The 19,826-nt window shown below is 36.3% G+C and overlaps 1 protein-coding gene across 10 annotated transcripts in view; it reads right to left on the bottom strand.

Annotated features, from left to right (window-relative positions):
* The window catches only part of LOC128891846 (disabled homolog 2-interacting protein), a 412,576-nt gene that overhangs the window by 119,369 nt on the left and 273,381 nt on the right, over window positions 1-19,826 (bottom strand). For 2 of the 10 annotated variants that reach the window (XM_054151730.1, XM_054151726.1), the window contains exon 3: window positions 3,792-4,106. The exons of 6 other annotated variants lie outside the window; for them this stretch is intronic. In XM_054151730.1, coding sequence (XP_054007705.1) covers window positions 3,792-3,894 — 103 coding nt within the window. In that variant the 5' untranslated portion in view covers window positions 3,895-4,106. Of the gene's footprint in view, window positions 1-507; window positions 750-3,791; window positions 4,107-19,826 lie in introns of those variants that run through there. 2 more of the 10 variants (XM_054151727.1, XM_054151729.1) reach the window with 2 other exon arrangements.

Genomic DNA, 19,826 nt, shown 5'->3' on the forward strand with positions numbered 1-19,826 from the left:
ATTCAAAGTGGATTAAGCAGGTTTTCTAATTAAGAGATAATGAAAAAAATGTTATACTTTTTATATTTTCTTGAACCTTGAAACCTTAGAAACGTTAAGTAGAATAAGAATTTTTTAAACATGAAGTTTCATGTACGCATCGCGAATAACTATGCGTTTATCTCAACAAAATTAATTATTAATACATGACAGAATTCTTGGCGAAACATGAACAGAAACATGTTTGAAGTTTAAAATTAAAATATCTCTTAGTTTTCTCCTCAGAAAATATCAATCATCGCTTATTTCAGTGCTTCCAACTAGCCAACACCGATAATTAAAAAATTAATTAAAATAGGTTAACGATAAATTTGCCATCTCACATTATCAAGACGAAGTGCACGATACTATTTCCATAGTTTGCAAATAATAATCACAGAGATAACTTTTTTAATGAATTCGTTACAGCACCAAAACAAAACCTACGAATTAAATGTGGAAAGAAAAAAAACAGAGTAACGTACGTACGCTTGTAACAATTTCCGATATCCTGCGGCACGTATCGGATTCTCATGTTGCTGATGCACTCTAATTGGTAACCGTGCAGGCGGCTCGCCCTTGAGCAATTATTAGATCATCCACGAATAAATCTCCCGGATTGAAGAAGCCTCAAAATCGCTATTTCAGATGTCATGGCATCGTTTCGTCACGTCGCTCTTTATTACGTATTGCTCGTTTAATCATGGAAACGGTGAAGTCACTACCTGCTATTGTCCTTCAATTACGACGGTATACGTAACCATGTTTTATTAACACTCTTGAGCAACTGCGAATACCTTTTTATTTCTCTCTGAGAAGCTCCGTCCCTCGTAAATTTTCCAGTTACATGAAACTCGATTAATTTCTAAATCCTAGCCAGTGGAAAGTTTCCTTACCAATTAGTGTCAAGACTGGTTGCTATGGTAATTCGGTTCGATCGGTTTTTAAAACAATTCCAGTTCAAATATAATCTATTACTCGAACAGAAGACCGCGATGGATCGTGAGTTCGCGTAGTATCTCTAAAGATTCGGTAAATTTTTCACGAGAAATAACTTGCGTTGCGCAAGTCTGTGCCTCGAAAGTTAATTCTTTCAACACTTTGGCGATTAGTTTATTTAATCGAAGTTTCCATAAAATAGAAGATTATAAAACACTCCGAGGATTCGTCGCCTACATTCCAATCTAAATTCTGTGCAAGGGTGTTGATTTAATTACACTTTAATGTCTAATTACTTTGATCGACTTGAACATATACGAGTTAAAACGTTTGGATTAAACTACGGATTGATTAAGGATCTAGAGTCGCGCGAAGGCTTAGATCTATTCCCGTCGAGGGTCTAAGCGGCTACGGGTGGAAGAAGGAACTTCTCTCCTCGGCAGTAGTTGTCACCCAGCAAAAAGATAAATAGAGGCACCACAGAACAGAGACGCGGGATCGATTCACGAGGAGTTCTGCTCCCAGTTAGACAGCGAACACGATACAGTCAGGAATGAACTGCCGCGAGCGGAGGCTGTGTATGAAAGTAAATATTAACCCGGCCTCCCTCGGTTACGGTTCCAGCCCGCGCGAGAGATCTTGTAAATACGCCTCGCGTAGGTGCGAAAGCAACTGAACAGAACAGGACGCGAGAAACGTTAGAAGTTGATCTTGCCAACTTGGGGGACAATTATTTACAGGAGTCCACTTTTCATCCAGTTTTACGTCTAAGCTAGTTGATTTTAGTTATATTATTTATTGAAGTTTAGTTTTAATGTAGCCAGGAACTTGAGCAAGTTAGGAATTCTTCAAATGAAATTATACAGGGTGAGGCACCTAAGACCGGTCACCTGAATTACTAGGCTGCTATTGGCGATAGGAAAAAATGCGTCAGACCAAAATTATTTGGTTTTGAGGGGCTAATCGTCCTATGTTACTAGTTCTTTGATAGGTGGAGGCGTCAAGGAGATATGAAGATCATCTCCGTTTTTTTAAATGGAACGATATGTTTTTCGACGTACATTCTGATAGAGTATTTCAAGACGAATACAATGACCTATTGGGAAGGTCATTTGTGGCCTGGGTTAAGCCAATTATGATGGAAAATAATTTACTTTGAGGGTGATGGTCAAGCACCGTTGATTTATTTGTCTAACAGTAAGTTAAAATGTCTTTATATGAAGTAATATTAACAACCAGAGACTGAAAGGAAGTGTTCGACCATTTTCTATGGAATCCTCTTCTTAACCCCTTTAGTAATCCTTGAAAAATTAAAAAATGAAAAAAATAATACATTTCTTTAATGAACGAATTTTACTTACTGAACATATATATCCCTCGTAAAAGCCATTTCGGGCCCAAAATGGGACTGTAAGTTTATATCTACTGATTCATTTTTGTAACATTAATCCTAATATAAATATGTGAACAGAAAAGTCTAAGCTAGGTAGAACATGATTATATGCAACTTGGGTTCGATTATTTACAGAATTATTTCCTTAATAGAGTTGCAACTTAAAGTTTCGATTGAAATTGTGCTGTTTAAAGAATTTTATTTTTAATATACTTAGAAGTACAAAATATTCAAAAGTTAATCTTTTCAACTTCAACAGCTGTTCAATTATTTTCAGAAATGAACCAGAAATTTGAGCTGATTAAAAGAAAACGTTTGTTACTTTGATTAATTTAATTGCAAAATGCTATTTTTAATTTGCAAAATGCTCTTAAATAAAAAGTTTACACTAGTCAAAAGATGATCTCCTAAATTTGGATTTAGTCATTTATACAAATTCACTCTTAATCGGTTTGAAAATCTAGGCTGATTAACGAATGGATTGAAATGTTTACAGAATTCTACTTCTAATCTAATTAAGAACGTAAGCTGGTTAACAAGTTAACCTTTGTAATTTGGGTTAAATCGAAGGTAGTCGGAAATTTGTGACAAATATTAAAAACACGAATCAAATAGGATATAGAAGTGTTTCAGCGTTACTATACCTATTTATGGACACAAGTGGTCCTAACATATACAGTGGGTGTAGTATGTATTCGTACACCGATCTTTTCGATCTCTTCGATTTTTTATAATCGATGATATTTTAAATATCCTCGGAAGTCTCTAAGATAGATGCAGACCAAACAACATTTACTAGTTAATATAATTTGTGAAATTAACAAAAAAAATGCGCAAAAGTGGGTAAAAGTATAGAAGCAATAAGTATTTGTACGATTCTTATGACGAACAATTTACAGTGGAATTTGTAACATAAGCACATCGGTGTATTGCTTCGTGGGAACTAGAAAACATTCCAGTAAAAAAGACTTAAAAAATACTGTAATAAAGGAATGAAAGAAGATCCTAGCCCGAATAACATCGACATTTATGATAGTTAATTTAATGCTTAGAAGAGTTACAATAATTATAAAATCAAAAGGAAATCCCACGAAGGAAGTATTATATACTTATAAATTAACGTAAATTTCTTTTTTTTTTTAACGAAATTTAAAAAATTAAACAGTTGTGCGAATACTTATTGCTTCAATATTTCTATCGATTAATTGTTTTCTTCTTGTTAATTTCGCAACTTATATAAATAGCTATTTTTTTTTTTTAAATCAATCTAGTCTAGAGATTTCCGAGAATACGTGGAATGTCATTGTTTATCAAAAATAAGTTAATAAATTACAATTTTACATGGTATTTTTGGAAATTGATCGGTGTACGAATATTTTCTACACCCACTGTAAATGGTAGGACAAGTTGGTTAAAATTCGATAGCCTTAAATCGTTCTACCTGATTCGAGCTCGTCGTGATCGGATCCACGAAGACAGGAGTGGAAACTGCGTGACAGTCGTCGACCACCGGGCGACGCGCCCTCCGTCGATACGTTGTGCATCTTCCAAAGTCGATTTCCTCGGTTCGAGCTCTCTCTCTCTCTCTCTTTCTCTCTTTCTCTCTTTCTCTCTCTATCCGTCAGGTAGGACCTAGGTGGAGCGTGTGCCGCGGCATTTTTCGCGACCTTGACGAGCACCGGGCTAATTAACAACTAATTAACGGGTAACTACGCGCGATCGTTAGGCGCAGCTCCGTTTTCGCTCTAGTTCACACCTGCAAAGAAAATCAAAGCCGTCGAGCGACTCTTGGTCCACGAGCGTCCGAGGAACGTTCTCCAATATGGCGACACGGAAGCTGAACCCATTGCGAAGTAGAATCTTTTGAGCTTCGCGGTGAATTATTATAATTATTTGGAATTTTTCATGTTGACATGCTTTATTGGCTGTCGTGAACTCTGGGAGAATGTTGATTCTTTTTTCTAGCGAGTTCCCGTGGTCAACGAATGGTAGCTTTAGCGGATTTTAGTAAATAATTCGGCGTGGAGTCTTTATTTAGAAATTTGTGGTATTTAGATGACGTGATCGCGTGGTATGTTTCGTAGCTACTTTATGATTTTAGATGAATAATTATTTTATTAAAAATTATTTTATTAGAAAACAAGTAGCACTCAATCTAATCGCTTTTATTATTTTCCGCCATAATATTTCAATCGTTCCTTTCTAAAACTCAAAGTTTAATAACGAAAATTAAATACATCTTTTAATTCAATACAAGTTACAGTTACACAAATTCCTATCAATACTCCCCACCATAATATTCCAGAATTTTTCCATTCCAAAACCTAAACTTTAACGATGAATACACTAAATAAAGTTTATTAATTCAACACCTGGATGTCAATCGAATAAAACAAACAGTGCGTTATTACACAATCCCAGTGTCTGGTCGAATTAGACCGTGCCATTAATAAACAATCAATCACTGATCGTTGCGTAACTCTTTCATAGCAAATATCTCTCTCCCTCTTTCTAGTTCTGTTATTCGTTTCGCGTAGCTCTTCCCAGCAATTCATCGAGCATTAATCAACGCTGCATAACGCGGGGTCTTTACAATTTCTTTTTCGCCAGTTATTCCCGCACCTGTCCGGGGTTTACACGGGCGCCGTGTATGGCGAATCGAAAGTGTAACCCCCGGATGAAAGTTTTCCTTTATGGCCACGTATATGGGAATCGTGGACACTATAGGAAAAGAGCTCAAGGAACCGGCGACCTACGAGAAATAAATCACCGGAGCCTCGCGGCCCACAATTTGCGGGGCCATCTGGTAGAAAACCACGTTGCACAATGAAGTGTGCGTCGAAAGAACGGTTTGGACGTTTATGGCTGCGTGCACGGCAACGCGGAATAGAGAAATGCTTCGATAGCCTTCCACGACAACCGGACGACAAGCGAGGAAATGTTGTCTGAAGATAACGAACCGTAATGTGGTAACTGCCATTATCTGCTTGGATATCTTCTTTAAATCCTTTGGGGGATTGAACGCGTCGGGTACCTCCTTTAAGGTTACGAATTTAATGTGGTATAGTATGATAATGTATTAAAATAACCAGGACAGTCAATTTGACGCATGTACTTTAAGAAACAATTTTAGAAACAATTTTACTGATAAATTCGTTTGTTTCTCTTCCCCCCCAGTTGAAATAGTACAGTTACACGTATACATGTATGTATGTATATAATATACAGGGTGTCCCAAAAGTCGGGGAGGAGCCGGAAATGGGGGGTAGCTGAGACGATTCTGAACAACAATTTCCTTTGGAAAAATGTCGGATGGGGCTTCGTTAAGGAGATATTAAGAGAAAACCCCGACCAATCAGAGCGCGCGTAGACCGTTCGAGCGGCCGCTGTAGCGAGGGCTACGCGCTAGGCGGCCGCGTCAATGTCCTTCGATGCACGTCGAGTCGCTTGTTCGCGTACAAGCGCGGCCGCCAGCGCGTAGCCTTCGCTACCGCGGCCACTCCACCGGTATCCGCGCGCTCTGATTGGTCGACGTTTTCCGTTAATATCTCCTCAACGAAGTCTCGGACAATATTTTCGCTAAGGAAATTGTTGTTCAGAATCGTCTCAGCTACCCCCCATTTCCGGCTCCTCCCCGACTTTTGGGACACCCTGTACATACATGAAATTATATACATGTATATAATATATATGTATGTATATAATATATATGGACTCACTGGTAGTTCTAATATCCAAGCCATACATACTATACATATGCACTGTATCTTCGAAGATGTAGAGGAAAGAGTCATATCGATTAATTAATATGTATTAATGTGTATTTGTTCCATAAGAAGAATTTCCAAAAAATTTCTCATCAGTGCCTGACTACAAAGGCACCCATAACTATTTATTGCAGAGAAAATAGAGGTTTGAACAGAATTTACGAAAAAAGGAAGCGACTACTTCGGCTAATTCCTGATACTGTAAAAAATTATATATAAATTATGGTCAAACAGCATCGTCTTGCTAGAAACAGCGATATCAGAAAACAAAAAATAAATAAATACAACGATCATAAATCTGAATCATTTTTAAAAGTTGCACTACATTCATAAGATATTATTTTCACGTAGAATCGCAATCGAATTCAATTATTGCCCCGTAAAATATGGAAAACAAAGGTATAAAGTGCCTCGGAAGAAATATAATACTTCTCCACAGTTCAGACAACTTGCATTTATCCGCGTCACTCACAGCCAAACTAAGTTGCTTCGTTTACAATGCTATTAAACGTAATAATTCTCTTAAACGAGAAAGAAAAATAATTTTTCAGCGTTGTAGCGTCCGTACAATTTGCCCGTGGAAACGTGAAACTACATGCATCTACGCCCCATCGTACTCTCGCAACCATTTTGTATGTGTGCCAGGGCTCACTATTGGTTAAACATATAATTTATGCTCGCGTTGCTCGCCGGCTTGTAGGTTCGTTTATGCACGCGCCGCAGCTCGTAGGTGTGCGTGGGCGTGGTGCACTTTTTAAATAGGCCGCCAGACTAGCTCGTAATTAAAGACTGAAAGGGAGAAAGATAAGTTTCGATTTCAACTCTCGAGGCATCGCGGTATCTTCCTCTCCAGTCATGCAACCGGTTGCTCGATTGAACGATGCAAAAATAATGTTTCCAACACGCACTGCTACGGTATTATAAGAAACTATAATTGGAAACTATACTTTCAGCCAAAATTGGTACTAATGAAAATTGTATGAAAAATTTACTAACATAATATTTCCGTAAATAAACGATAAACAAACAACATATACTCAGAGAAATAAAATATCTTGTTTTAATTAGTTAGCACTTAGATTAGTCATTCGGAAGAAATATTATGTTTCAGTTCTTGAAAGAGTTTAATTTGTTTTACAAATTTTAGAGGTGCTACAATTCTTCCTTCAAATCTGTTAACTTATATTTTATGCGGGAGAAATTAATATCGAAGGGCGATATATTTATAGATTAAAGGAAACCAGTGAGTAAATAATTCAGAGTAAGTTACATATTTTTTACTGTTTGTCTGATACATATTCTCAGATACTGCTCTAAATGAAAACAATTTATGAATTTCTTTAAAGCATTATTTTCGTCCAAAGTTTGAAGCAAGACCTATATTTAAAGTATGTTCAATCGAGAAGATTTAACTGCCAATTAGAATAACTAAATTTGTAAAAACTATACTATACGTTGCTTTTTTTAGCGAGTATAACAAATAACTTAAGCAAAATTGAGCTTATTCGAATTATGGTTTATTATGATCCAATCTTATGGGTGATATGTTGAAACAGAAGTTCACTTCTTCGAAATAATCAAATAATTTAAATAAAAATAATATGTATATTCTTCATACAATTTGCATACAGTTACAATTTTACCATCACTTTCAATGAGAAGTAAATATTACCCTGCTTACATAATATTTCATAACAATGTTCAGTAATATTTATGAGACTTTCGAACCGTATAACCGCTCCTATTGGCTATTGCGTTATTCAACAGTCGTATATCATACGATACCATAATACGACAAGAGAAGTAATTATAATATTTACCACCACAATTTAGAAGAACAAGTAAATACTAGGTAATCGAGCAATATTGTTACATTTCTCTCCTAATTGAGCAGAAGAATAATTATTAATCACAAATGTTCATAATTGCTCGATAATAGTATGCAATTCGAATCCATTACCATATCTAAAAGGATCTTTAAATTCGTTTACTAAAAATAGCTCAGTCGCAATACGTGCAATGCAACTCAAAAAGTATAATATTTCATTTGGAGCAAAATAAAATTTTCATTTCATTAAAATGTTAGTAATAATAATGTTAACCCTACGAGGCACACAATTTTAACGTGAAATCTTTCGACGAGTCTCGCACGCAAACGAATGAAAAACGTTCAATAAAATATTGATGCTAAACAGAAGGTGGTCTAATTTCTAACCCCCCTAATCCAAAAGAGTCACACAGAAGCAACTACCAATTAGATTCTAATAATTTGCATTTAATCTGGAATACTTTGTTGTACAGAAATTTAGTCGATTCCATGAAACACTTTTCACTCAATGATTTATGTTTATCAACAGCGCTGGTTGTTCACGGAGCTTCCGTTTTTCGTTCCATTAAATTCGGCCGTGAAACTCGAAGGACTCTGATATAACGCCACGGAAATGATATTCGCATGAAACCACCTGTTGCTCGTAAACTTCAGTTTCCATGAAGCGACCACGCGGCGCAGCAGGAAGGCGCGAGAAACACGAGTCCCGCTCGCGAGAATCGGCGCTCGTTAATTTCCACGGGCTAATTAACGATCCGAATAATTTACGCCGAATGAAATATTAATTAGGCCCGAGATGACGCTGGTCCTCGAGTGTCTAGCGGAACAAGTAATAACAAAATAAAAAGAATGGAAATCATTTCCCACGTTAATACGTGGCAAAAATAGAATGATCGGTTGGAATGTTTGTTTTGGTTTTATGCTGTAATGGCTCTTAGCATTTCTCGTTTCAGATACGTCGATGGGAAACTGGTCGTGTGGATGGGAATTATTTAATGATAATGGCTGTACAAGAACGAGACGATGATGGTGTGAATTAATTCGGAATCAATTTTACTCCATTTGGCGAAATTGATGGCTTCTAATGATGAAAATAAACTTGAAAAAGTGAGCGTTGGAATTTAATGGTATTCTACAACTTTTAAAATATTCAAGACTTGGATACTATTAGAGATTGTAAATGCAATTAAGACTTGAAAAAAAAAAACTGAAATTTTCCCAATTTTATACTTTAAAGACTTGCAAGACATCAAGCTTTTTATTCTATTGAAGAATAAGTATTCGAGATCTCTAAAATATTTCAGACATTTTAAATAATGCACATTTACTAAATATTTAATAGTTTTAAATTAATCAAGATTAAATGATCTACATTCATTGAGATACCTTTTATTCATTGGAATACCTATTTCTAACTTTTCAAATAATACAGGTTTTAAAAGATAATCAAGACTACGAACAGCTCAGATGTTCTAGAGTTTAAAAACATTCAAGAATTTTAAAATAGTTTAGATTTAGTAAATAACAAGACATTTAAGACAGTTTAGATTTAACTAAATGTTCGCCATTATTAAAAATATCATATTAAAGAAATGTACAATACTGTAAACATATTCCAGACTATCGGAATATTTTGAAAACTGTAAAGTCTACTTTAACTTCAATACAGACCGAAATTGTCTCCATATTCCTGCCCTAGTTCGATATCGACAAGCGCGTTAAAGTCCCACGAGTAATCATTCGTCGTAATTGCGTGCTGATTCGCACGTCCAGAAACGAGTTACGTAAATTTCCTTCGCAAAGCACGCGATACAATGTCCAACGCAGAGGACCTTGCTGAAGTCGTCAATTTCTTTAACGATACATTCCGTTCGGTCACGCGTTATTAACCGATCGTAAATCTTATCAGCCACAGAAACCGTTGTTATATTTCCCCGTCGAGCTTTTCACTATTTCCTCGATCATCTGAAACCTGGTTCGTTAATCACTCCCTGGGAAACAAGAGCGTGGGTCATTAAGAGTGCTCATCCGAACAGAGCAATTGCATTCAGGCGCAGCTCGAGCACGATACACGATATCGAACCCCTGTGATATTAACGACGACTGTTTGTTAACCACAAATAGAGCGACGAATGCAGCAGAGCCTTTTAAACTTGCAAACAATTTTGAAAACTATTAGATATATTCCTCGTGATTAGACTGCGGATCTTTATGCAAAATAACATCTTCGCGAACGTGCCTAGAAAAATTGAACCTAAGTAGGAATTTATTTTATTCTTTAAAATATTATAACATGAACGTTACTTTCAATCTTTTTTATATTCTTGCATATTGTTTGCGTTTTGTAATTTCTTGCACGTTCAGATTTCCTATAAATGCATAAAGATCCGCAGTCTACTCGTGATTATAAAACGATACAATTGTAAGGTAATTTGGAATGACTCAGAATGTATTAGGGTGTCTCATAAGTTTCTCCCACGCCACCCTATGAATGATTTCAGTTGACTGTATTTATACAGGGTGGGGAAAATGTATGGAAACCTCTGGATATCTCGCGAGTTTAATGATTAAAAAAAAAAAGAGATTATGGTTTAGGTAACTTTCAACGAGGAATCCAATGGTGACCTTGGATTTGACCCTGAACCTCATTTTCAAGGTCAACTTATTTTCTTTTAACGGTAACCCCTATGTTTGATGTCGGAATCGAAAAGAGCGGAAAATTTTACGTAAACAGAAAACATGCAATTTAATCTTTCCTTAAAATAAGGCTTCCTAGAACCTCGTCCCTACAGGGAATTCTTTTCAAGGTAGATGAGATTTAATTTCTATTTAATTAAGTTCTTGCTGTTTTTAGTAAGTTGGATCTAATAAACTTTACCGTTTCAACGTTCTGGTGTCGATGAATCGACGATTCGACAAAGGAAAAAGCTAAGTAAATTTCGTGGAACTAATTAACGCGGCGTGGCGGGTTCGTTAGTAGCGGCAATTCAGAGCGGATCGACACGTGAACTAATTGCGGTAATCGTGACCGCTTGCAGTGTCTACGTGGAGCCGTGACCGTGGCCATCTTCTCGCCTCTAATCTTCGTCATTCCTTAGGAATTAACCGAGGCACGCTAAGAAACTTGGGCTTTCCACAGGTTTGTCCACTGCTCTAAACATTCCATCGCGCTAGGAAAATTATATTCTTAGTAATGATATTGCATCGCTAAATATAATTGACTTCATGTCATTCCTGAAATGAATGAAATCCGTTGGAAATGGAGCACCCAAGTGTAGAAATGGAGTAACTAACAAAAATGTCACCTAGATTGGGCAGAAATGGTAAAAGTTACATAGAAACCTTAAACAGACAGATTCTTTATTTTATATTAATCGTTGTGCGCTGTAATTGTTTTGTGTTTTTTAATTTGCTCTCGGTCAGCTCTGATTCAATTTCTCTGGTTCCGGTATCTCATCTTAAGTATCTACGTGTTCTCGGTTTAAAAGGGAAAATCAGCCAAAAAGACCGGTGTTTCTCGTCGAACGACCGTGAATAACGTGCTCGTGATTTTATCCCTGCTGCTAGTAATTCTCGATTTTATCGAACGCGAAAGTGCTTCTTACACTTTGCAATAAATTGTCGTAAATTTTCAGCAGTCCGGCAAACTGACGCTGACAGGTGAATAATAATAAACGTTAACGCGTTTCGTTTCAGGAAATAACCTCGTTTCGCGTATTTTATGCACTCTCATTTTTTGCTGCTACGCGATATACGTATATCGACGTCTTATAGCCTCGATATATTATCGAGGTCTTTTATTATAAGCATTTTAAAAGGGGGTAATATTCTGAAAATAGATCCTGTTCTAAACAATTAAAGATTAATGTCCTTGGTCGGTTGAAGGGGTTAAATCACGTAACGAAAGAAATATTGTGTGACCGATGTACAGTGGAAGTCATTGGAGGATTTTTATTAACGCTTCGGAAGTGGATGGGTTAAAAATCGACCCACTTTGAGCTTAACTTTTTCATTCGGTTCCCAATGCTATTAACAAATGCTAAATATTAAATAAACGAATACAGAAATTTATACGAACCAAAAGTCGATTCTTTTTCTTTTTTTTCATTTTACTTGAGACTCTCCCTTCAAGGTATTTAATACATCAGATTTCATCTTGCCTTTTCGATGTCTAACAAGATCTCTAAATAATTTTGATCGCATTCTGATTCTTCGCTAAGGCTTTTCAGACGGGGGAAAAGCTTTCTTGTGAAATTAATGAATGGAGTAGTTTAACTCCCGCTTAAATCTTCGCGCGGGAAAAGCGGTGGATTCGGTAAATTTCGAGTTCAAAGGCTGGATTCGTGATTCTACGAGGGATTAAAGGTTGCCTACGCCACGGACGACGATTCGCGTCGACATTTCTAAAAGATATAGCGATGCTTAAAATAGACAAGATCCCGAGACGCCGGCCGAAGTGGCTTTTAACGATGAACCGAAGCTGAGAAATCGACGAGACTCTGCGAGATGATTAAAAGAGGAAACCCAGGCTTTTCGTGTTGTTGCAATGGGGGAAAAAATTGTTGCCTCGAATCTTTCTTAGAACTCTATCTTTGCTCGAGAAGCGAGCTGTTATATTAATAGTAGCATAATAACGAAAAGTCTCGGAAATATTCGACGTCTTAGCTTGGTGAAGACATAACTCTGCTTGTGACTCGAGGATAATTTAAAAGTGACTTTATCTTTTAAAGAGAAAACACTTTTTTTACATGTTTACAGTACTGATGTAAATAATATTGGCTTTATATTAAGTTTCATATTAAGTCATATTAAATTCCATAACCCCTCTCAATATGTGCATATGAACTCTTCGAAGTACACGATTTAAAAATGAAGATAAGAGTTAAACTAAATTCAATATTATTGTTATAAATCATTATGATTGATTATAACAATACTATTTCCTTTCTGTGATTATTTCCAGTGGTTTTGTCTACATACAGCTAAAAATGAATTCGTATAATTCTTTAAGTACAGAACTGTTTACTCATACTATTAAGAAAAATAACAATTCCGAATCCGAAGTAATACAAATTAAATGAAATTAATTTCTAAAAGTACATATTTATTAATATTCAAGCCTCCGAAAGTCTCGAAGCAATCGATTAAACCCATAGAACGTTTTCCCCGAAGCCTCAAACAAATCTGACTTTTTTTAAAGACTTTAATTGAACAATTGCCCCTCCTGGATGAGATTGCATTTCCAGATTACATTTTATTTTATACGCGAGGAAACGCCTTGATTTATATTCCAACGAACACAGGTAACGAAAGGGAAATTAAAATAGTCAGTGCTCGGCAAAAGCGTAATATACAACTGCGCATGAACGTTCTTTTGATTAAATGATCACGAAATACGCGTAGGTAGCGATCGCTGGGAGAATATGCGCAACTGGTATTAAGAAACGAGATTCTTGCATTCTGGTCGAGTAATTAATTCAAGGAAACGATCGAAGCTCGCACGGTGCACCATTTGCGCAAAATTATGCGCGGTTGGGAGTTTCACTGTTCATTGAGAAATACGTAGAATCTTTATGGCAAATCTCGTCAAGGGGAATTTTTTATGGTCTACAATTAAAATGGAGAGAAACACACGAGGCACCACGTTCCTATCGAAACAAGGAAGAAAGGAAAAGAAGAAGAATATTTGTAATGAGAAATTTAAATTGGAGGGATAAAGCCAACGTCCGCATTTGTTTGAATGTGTCGCTGAGTTTGAGTGTCTATTAGTAAATATGTCACATTTTTATGGCTAATCTCGTCATACCACAATTTATATTCTATAAAATTAAAATAAGAAGGAGCGAATAAGATGACATAGGTTTGTATTATTAAATTACTTAAATTTATAGGATAATGCTACGTGCAACAAAATGGATGCTCCAGAAAAAAATTAATCTTTAATTAAACATTATTATTTTTATTTTATTACGTCATTTTGCGCAGTGATTGAATATTGTGTAATGTAAAAAATAGACGTGGTTCATCTTAAAAATTCATTGTGTACCAAAATATTATAATTATATCAAGAACAACTAATTTAACAATAGTAAAATTAGAAGGGAATTATTTATGTCTTTATGATTTAGAATAAATACGATACAAATCAACTGTTTGTTCACTGAAATAGTACAATTACAAGGGAATAGATATGCCTTTACCACCTATAGTAAATACTTTTAACATAATACTAAGCAAAAAAATATACATGTTGAATTGAGTAACCTCCTCCTTTTCGAAGTCTGTTAAAAACGAATGAAATCATCACAAATCTCGATCACTGTTTACATCTCCAGAGGAGAAAAATCATCATAAAACAAGATTGATGTCTGTTTACCAAGAGTTACCAAGAGTAAAGCAAATCTTTTCTATGGAATTTTTTTGTGTTCTACTTTCCATGGAACGTATTTACCACATAAAAAGAGATCCAGCCACGCTTCAATGGATCCGCCAGATTAAATTCATTTTCTAATAAGAATAAGAACCTCAGCCGCCAAAACGTGAAATCCAATAACGAACAGGTTTCCTCGAATATTTTCTACGAATATTCATCTAATATTTCTCTCCTATTTATGCCTACAGAGTAACCTATCACAGATTCATGGATACATTCTGGGACACTATTTATACCCCACCAACGATGTAACAGATTATATTGCGCAATTTTAAAATTCCTTCAGCCTCGTAAGAACCAGCGATTCCTACCGAGCCCAGCAACGAGTTCCTTTTTCGGTGAATTTAATTACTCGGTCGCAGCCAGTAATTCGTTTCGCCGGCGTCGGTGTATATCATTCATTCAATATTGCCCCTGGTGTACGAAAATTCGACTGGAATCTGATTTCCAAGAATTTTACAAGCATTCGTTAACCTGCTTCGCGGGCTAATTAGCAACTCAACGATCGTCGATTAACTCGATTACCATTCTCGATGGTATCGTTAATGCACGCTACCAGCGCACACGTGATTTCGCGCTGTCTCATTTACTCGCGTTGCGCCCTCCAGATCTTGATGATTGTTTACGTACATCGTTTGTACACTCGTTACTTTCCAGCCTCAGCAGGGCGCTTCAAACGGCGAGTGGCAAATAATTCGAGGGGACGTGCTTTCGTTAATTTTAGCTATGTAATTGCAAAGCTGATTCAGTCATAGTAATCGAATAACCGTGGATCGAATGTTTTTTTTTTTTTGTTTTTCTAATTGTTTCTTTACATTCGATTAATTTCCACTGTGATTTGTCTATCTAAATAGTTGCTATAGAAACGTTTGGAGGAAATTATTTAGCGAATTAAAAGGCATAAAGTTGTGAGATCGAGGAAATGGAGAGCATATTTTGAAGTTTCTTGAATGTTATTTCTTAAGTTGTTATTGAGAGATTGATAACTATTGTAATATGTAGGTATTAGGCGCGATAATAATTGAATAATTCATTATCACATTATTTCATTCATTTAATTGTTAATTTAAAATTTATTAATCAAATTGACAAATGATTTAAATTACATAATAACGTTACAGCTCGAATTTCCTCGTAACCTCGATAAAGCTACAATCTTGCTCACGTTAAATTTAAATGTTCGCGTTACACCGCGTCCGTTAAATGCAATTTCTATAGCGACTTACACACAGCGAGACGACGAAAGACGTCCGTTTCGTGTCTCGAGCCTCGACTCCTTAATCCTCGTCTCTCGGAATTAAACACGATTTGATTCTCTGCAGATCACAAGGGCCCTGAATCAAAGGTGCTCGCGCTATGAAAAGTTCAACGACCCCGACCCAGATATTGTCATAAAATCTCGCCGTTACACACTTGATCACGTAGTAGAGGGCGTGTGGGCGACCGATGAAAGAAAGATGCATAAAGAGCGCCAGAGAAAACGGTTCGCGTGTTTTCTTTTTTCGGTTGGCTCTCGTGCGAACTAAATTATGCACGTTAAACTCGGACGAACGTTCGCAAGGCAAGTCGAAACGATATCGAAGAAACGCGAACGTTGAAAATGATTCTTTACGCTTGGAATGGATTTTGGAACGAAGCACTAGAACGTGTGGCCAAATGCTTAGGAATGTTACGTACTATTGTATACTATTGTATACTATATATATATACTATATATATGTACGCATTTGTGCGCGTTCTCATACATTCACCCATATTTTCATTTCATCATAAATCCATAAACATTCGCGGTCTAATAATGAATCATTTATTTGAAAACATCAACCGTATCATTTAATTTAGATAAATTTTCTTAATCGATATAGAGGTTACAAATACGTACGGGAGTGATTGCAAATTAAAATTCTGATTCAGAATATAGCACACCTGTGCGGTACAACGACTTCCAGAATCATAAGTACACGTTCTTCAAACTACCTCAAAAGACTAGTTAAATCCAAAGCCCTAGTGAAACGGGTTTAACGAATTTTCAAAGCTTTCGACACGGTTGCATCACTCTGTAGACAACGGCCATTACTTTTCGCTCGATTTGTTGCTAGACAGTAAATTTCACGGTAGTTTATTCGAAGCCGACAGGCTCACTTTGTCGACGAGGTTGTCGCACGATGGCTCCCTAGGAAGTAAAGGGGCGTCCCCCTGGCACGAAAAATCTGCTTTCCACGCCGCGATGAAAGCGGTATCTATTTCGTCGACGCGAACGGAAGGATACCCTTTTGTTAGGCGTTATCCACACCGGATGTTGCGTCGCTGCTACCTGCCTGAAAGCCGCTTCCTGTGTTGCCCGATATTCCCTCTTCCTCCACTTTCTTCCATCTTCCTTTGCACACATTTTAGGCAGAATACGCGATGCCGCTCGCGGGAAAATATTTCTCTGTAATTGGCTCCAGAGTTTCGCACGGAAACATTTTACTTTTGCTCTCGTAAATTCATTGTTTCTCTTCAATTTTTGGAAAGTTTCATTAATTAACGCTAGAACTACCGTGGAGGATACATATATTAATATAATTCATGTAATAATTTGACATGATATAAAATATATTAACATAGCGTATGTTAATTATTGTACTGTATATTTATTTGTTCCCGTTAGAGTACATCTTTACAGTCTCATATATTAACACTTTCCATAATTGTCACAAAACATTGTAACAAGTGTTTTAATTTCATATTTATTTTACCTATTTCTTTTCGTTATTTAATAATATCTAAAACAATGCACTGATAAAAGTTTCACAGTGATTTATTCATTTCCAACATATTTACTTTATTCTATCTTAAATCTGAAACGAAACTTATAATAATCGGAATTTAAATCGTCCAGTCGGTAAATATTCCCATTAAATTTATTTTCTAATACCTCTGCATAAGTTATGAATATTGTGCACTAAATCTACGTACATACAGCAGATGTTTACTTCTTTTAACCGTACAATTTCTTTGATATGCTTCGAATAAAACGTCCTCGAGTTACCTCAAGTGCGCACCGAAAGAAAGAAAGAAAAAACGTTCCTAGAAGATTTCCTGTATCTTGGCCATTTTTAAATACATCTCGATTAAAAAATTTATGTGTTTAGTTCGATGCTTGTACTATAGAATCCCACTGTTTTGAATTTAAATATGTATTTAAATCTTGAAAAACAAATTCTTGAGTAAAGTCTATGGCAACCGCATGTAGCCCTCTTAAATATAAATTCCTCTGCAACAAATCGATCCTCTAAACGATAGCCCCTCGAGGAAAATTAATATTCCGGAGCAGAGGTAGACGCTCGGGATAAAATTCCATTGGAGTAGAATCTTTCGACGATATTCAAGGTTTACGTGTTTCTGGAAGGATTGCGTCTCTGCCATAAAAGACGAACGGGGCACCGCGGCGATGGAGTTCCAGCGGTGTCGCGTCCCTGTTTCGCGTAGTTTCCAGCAAACAGAGTTTATAACTGTCTTGTGCTGCACGGTGAAACGCTTAAAGGGAAATATGGCGCGACGGGAGAGAAGAAGAAGAAGAACCGACGCGACAGGAATACGAGCGGGACTTCGACGTAATTCATGCTACAATTTACGCCCAGTTGCCATTCGAAAAACGAGAGGAAAAAAAAAAAAAGAGAGGCAGAAAAATAATCGCTTAATGCCCGGTTTTACGGGGACGGATACATTCAAGTGGTACCAGCCCAACCATTTCAGGAATTTCGCTTTATAATGCCGCTCTTTGCGCCCGATGATTAAAAAGCACAAGTATGCTCTAATTGAAAACTCGCGCGGGTACGAACGATGTCGAACTATGTATTTCCAACGGGAACCCGAAAAAAGAACCAGTCGACTTTTATTTGGTTTTAAGCTCTAATAAAACTCGATTTTTACTTGCTTTGATGGGTGGCGATTGATAAATTCGCAATAGATAACTTCAGTTATTGATTGTATGTAATTTAACTTGGTAAAAAATATCAAATGTTGTTTTATATGAAAAATAATGTAATGTACCTTAGGTATCGAGGGTAATATTTGCCAAATTGTATGCTCATATATTTATAAAAATACTACTCTATGAATATTTGTTTATACTGGTGATTTTATGTACGTCAAACATTTTATGAACGTACGTCGAACTTCTTAATATTACTCGAGTATTAATAACGGTGGTCAGGCAATCTTTAGTGATAGGTATTGTAACAGAGGATTAAATTTTATTCATAAATTAGTTTGCTCCAACTCTCTCTACTTAGAAAGATACAGTTATATGTATGAAAGATATGCGTTGTTCACAAATGAGACATTTTTGTATCACTATATGATTGACTAGTTCATTTTTTCATGTATCTAGTTTATATTATTAATATCAGTTTCTCCAGAATTCTTAAAATGATCGGAAGACTGATTTACTAGTTTCAAGAGAGAGATGATGTTAAAGATTAATTCCCGAGACGACTGATTATTAATAAGTGTATCAAGTATGTTATTCGTCTGATAAAACCCCTTAGAAGACTAAATATATATAGTCGAAACGTCACATTATTCAATATCTTTTATTAAGTTATATTTAATAAAGCTATTATCAAATAGTTTAAATTGCACTTTAAATTGTTACAGACTAGAACTATCAAGAGTAATGCTAATGAAACATACTACGATATCTTTGAAATTATAAGGAGAAGGGCCAAATAAATTTATGAATATCTTATGAATTATCTTTAATCATATTTCAATAATTATCTCTAAAAATTATACCAGAAGCACTGCTAATAATTGACTTTAAATAGAATTTAGATGTACATGACCCAAATAAACTTGCTCGTTTAGGCGTTAATTCGTCTATATTTATTCTAATTTTCACAAACTATAATATCTACACATAAATCCATATCATCGTCAACCACGAATGATTCCCTAACCCTTTTAAATCTCAAGTAAAACGCGACAAACGTCCAACGATGTGGCTCCAAACCGCAACTAAATAGAGAATTTATCGTCTCGGATACAACCGCTGAGGGGTGGAGGGACGAGTCTCCACAGAAGTTTCCGCCAATTACGCGGATTCGTAAAAACCAAATTTTCGTCAGCGATCCCTGAAAGTTTAACCGGGAGCCTCGGAGGCTCAATCCAAGCAAGCAAATGGCAAGTTATCGCGGGAGAGAGAGAACGTTGTATTATTCCGTGAAAACACGTTATGTCAATGAAAATTTTAAATCCAACAACCCTCGGAGAACGCAGCGATGGTAAGCAGCTTAAATCGAGAGCTTCAGCGAAACACGAGAGCTTTATACCCCTCCGTCTTTCGCTGAATTTTCGCACGCGCCGGGACAAGGCAAGTTTCGCCATGCAAATCCTCCCCCGTAAATGCATTCCATGTATTTTCATATCCACGAGCACAGAAACGCGCTAATTCGGACTGTGATT

The sequence above is a fragment of the Hylaeus anthracinus genome, unplaced genomic scaffold, assembly GCF_026225885.1.
Source record: "Hylaeus anthracinus isolate JK02 unplaced genomic scaffold, UHH_iyHylAnth1.0_haploid 12002, whole genome shotgun sequence".
In the NCBI taxonomy this organism is placed as follows: Eukaryota; Metazoa; Arthropoda; class Insecta; order Hymenoptera; family Colletidae; genus Hylaeus; species Hylaeus anthracinus.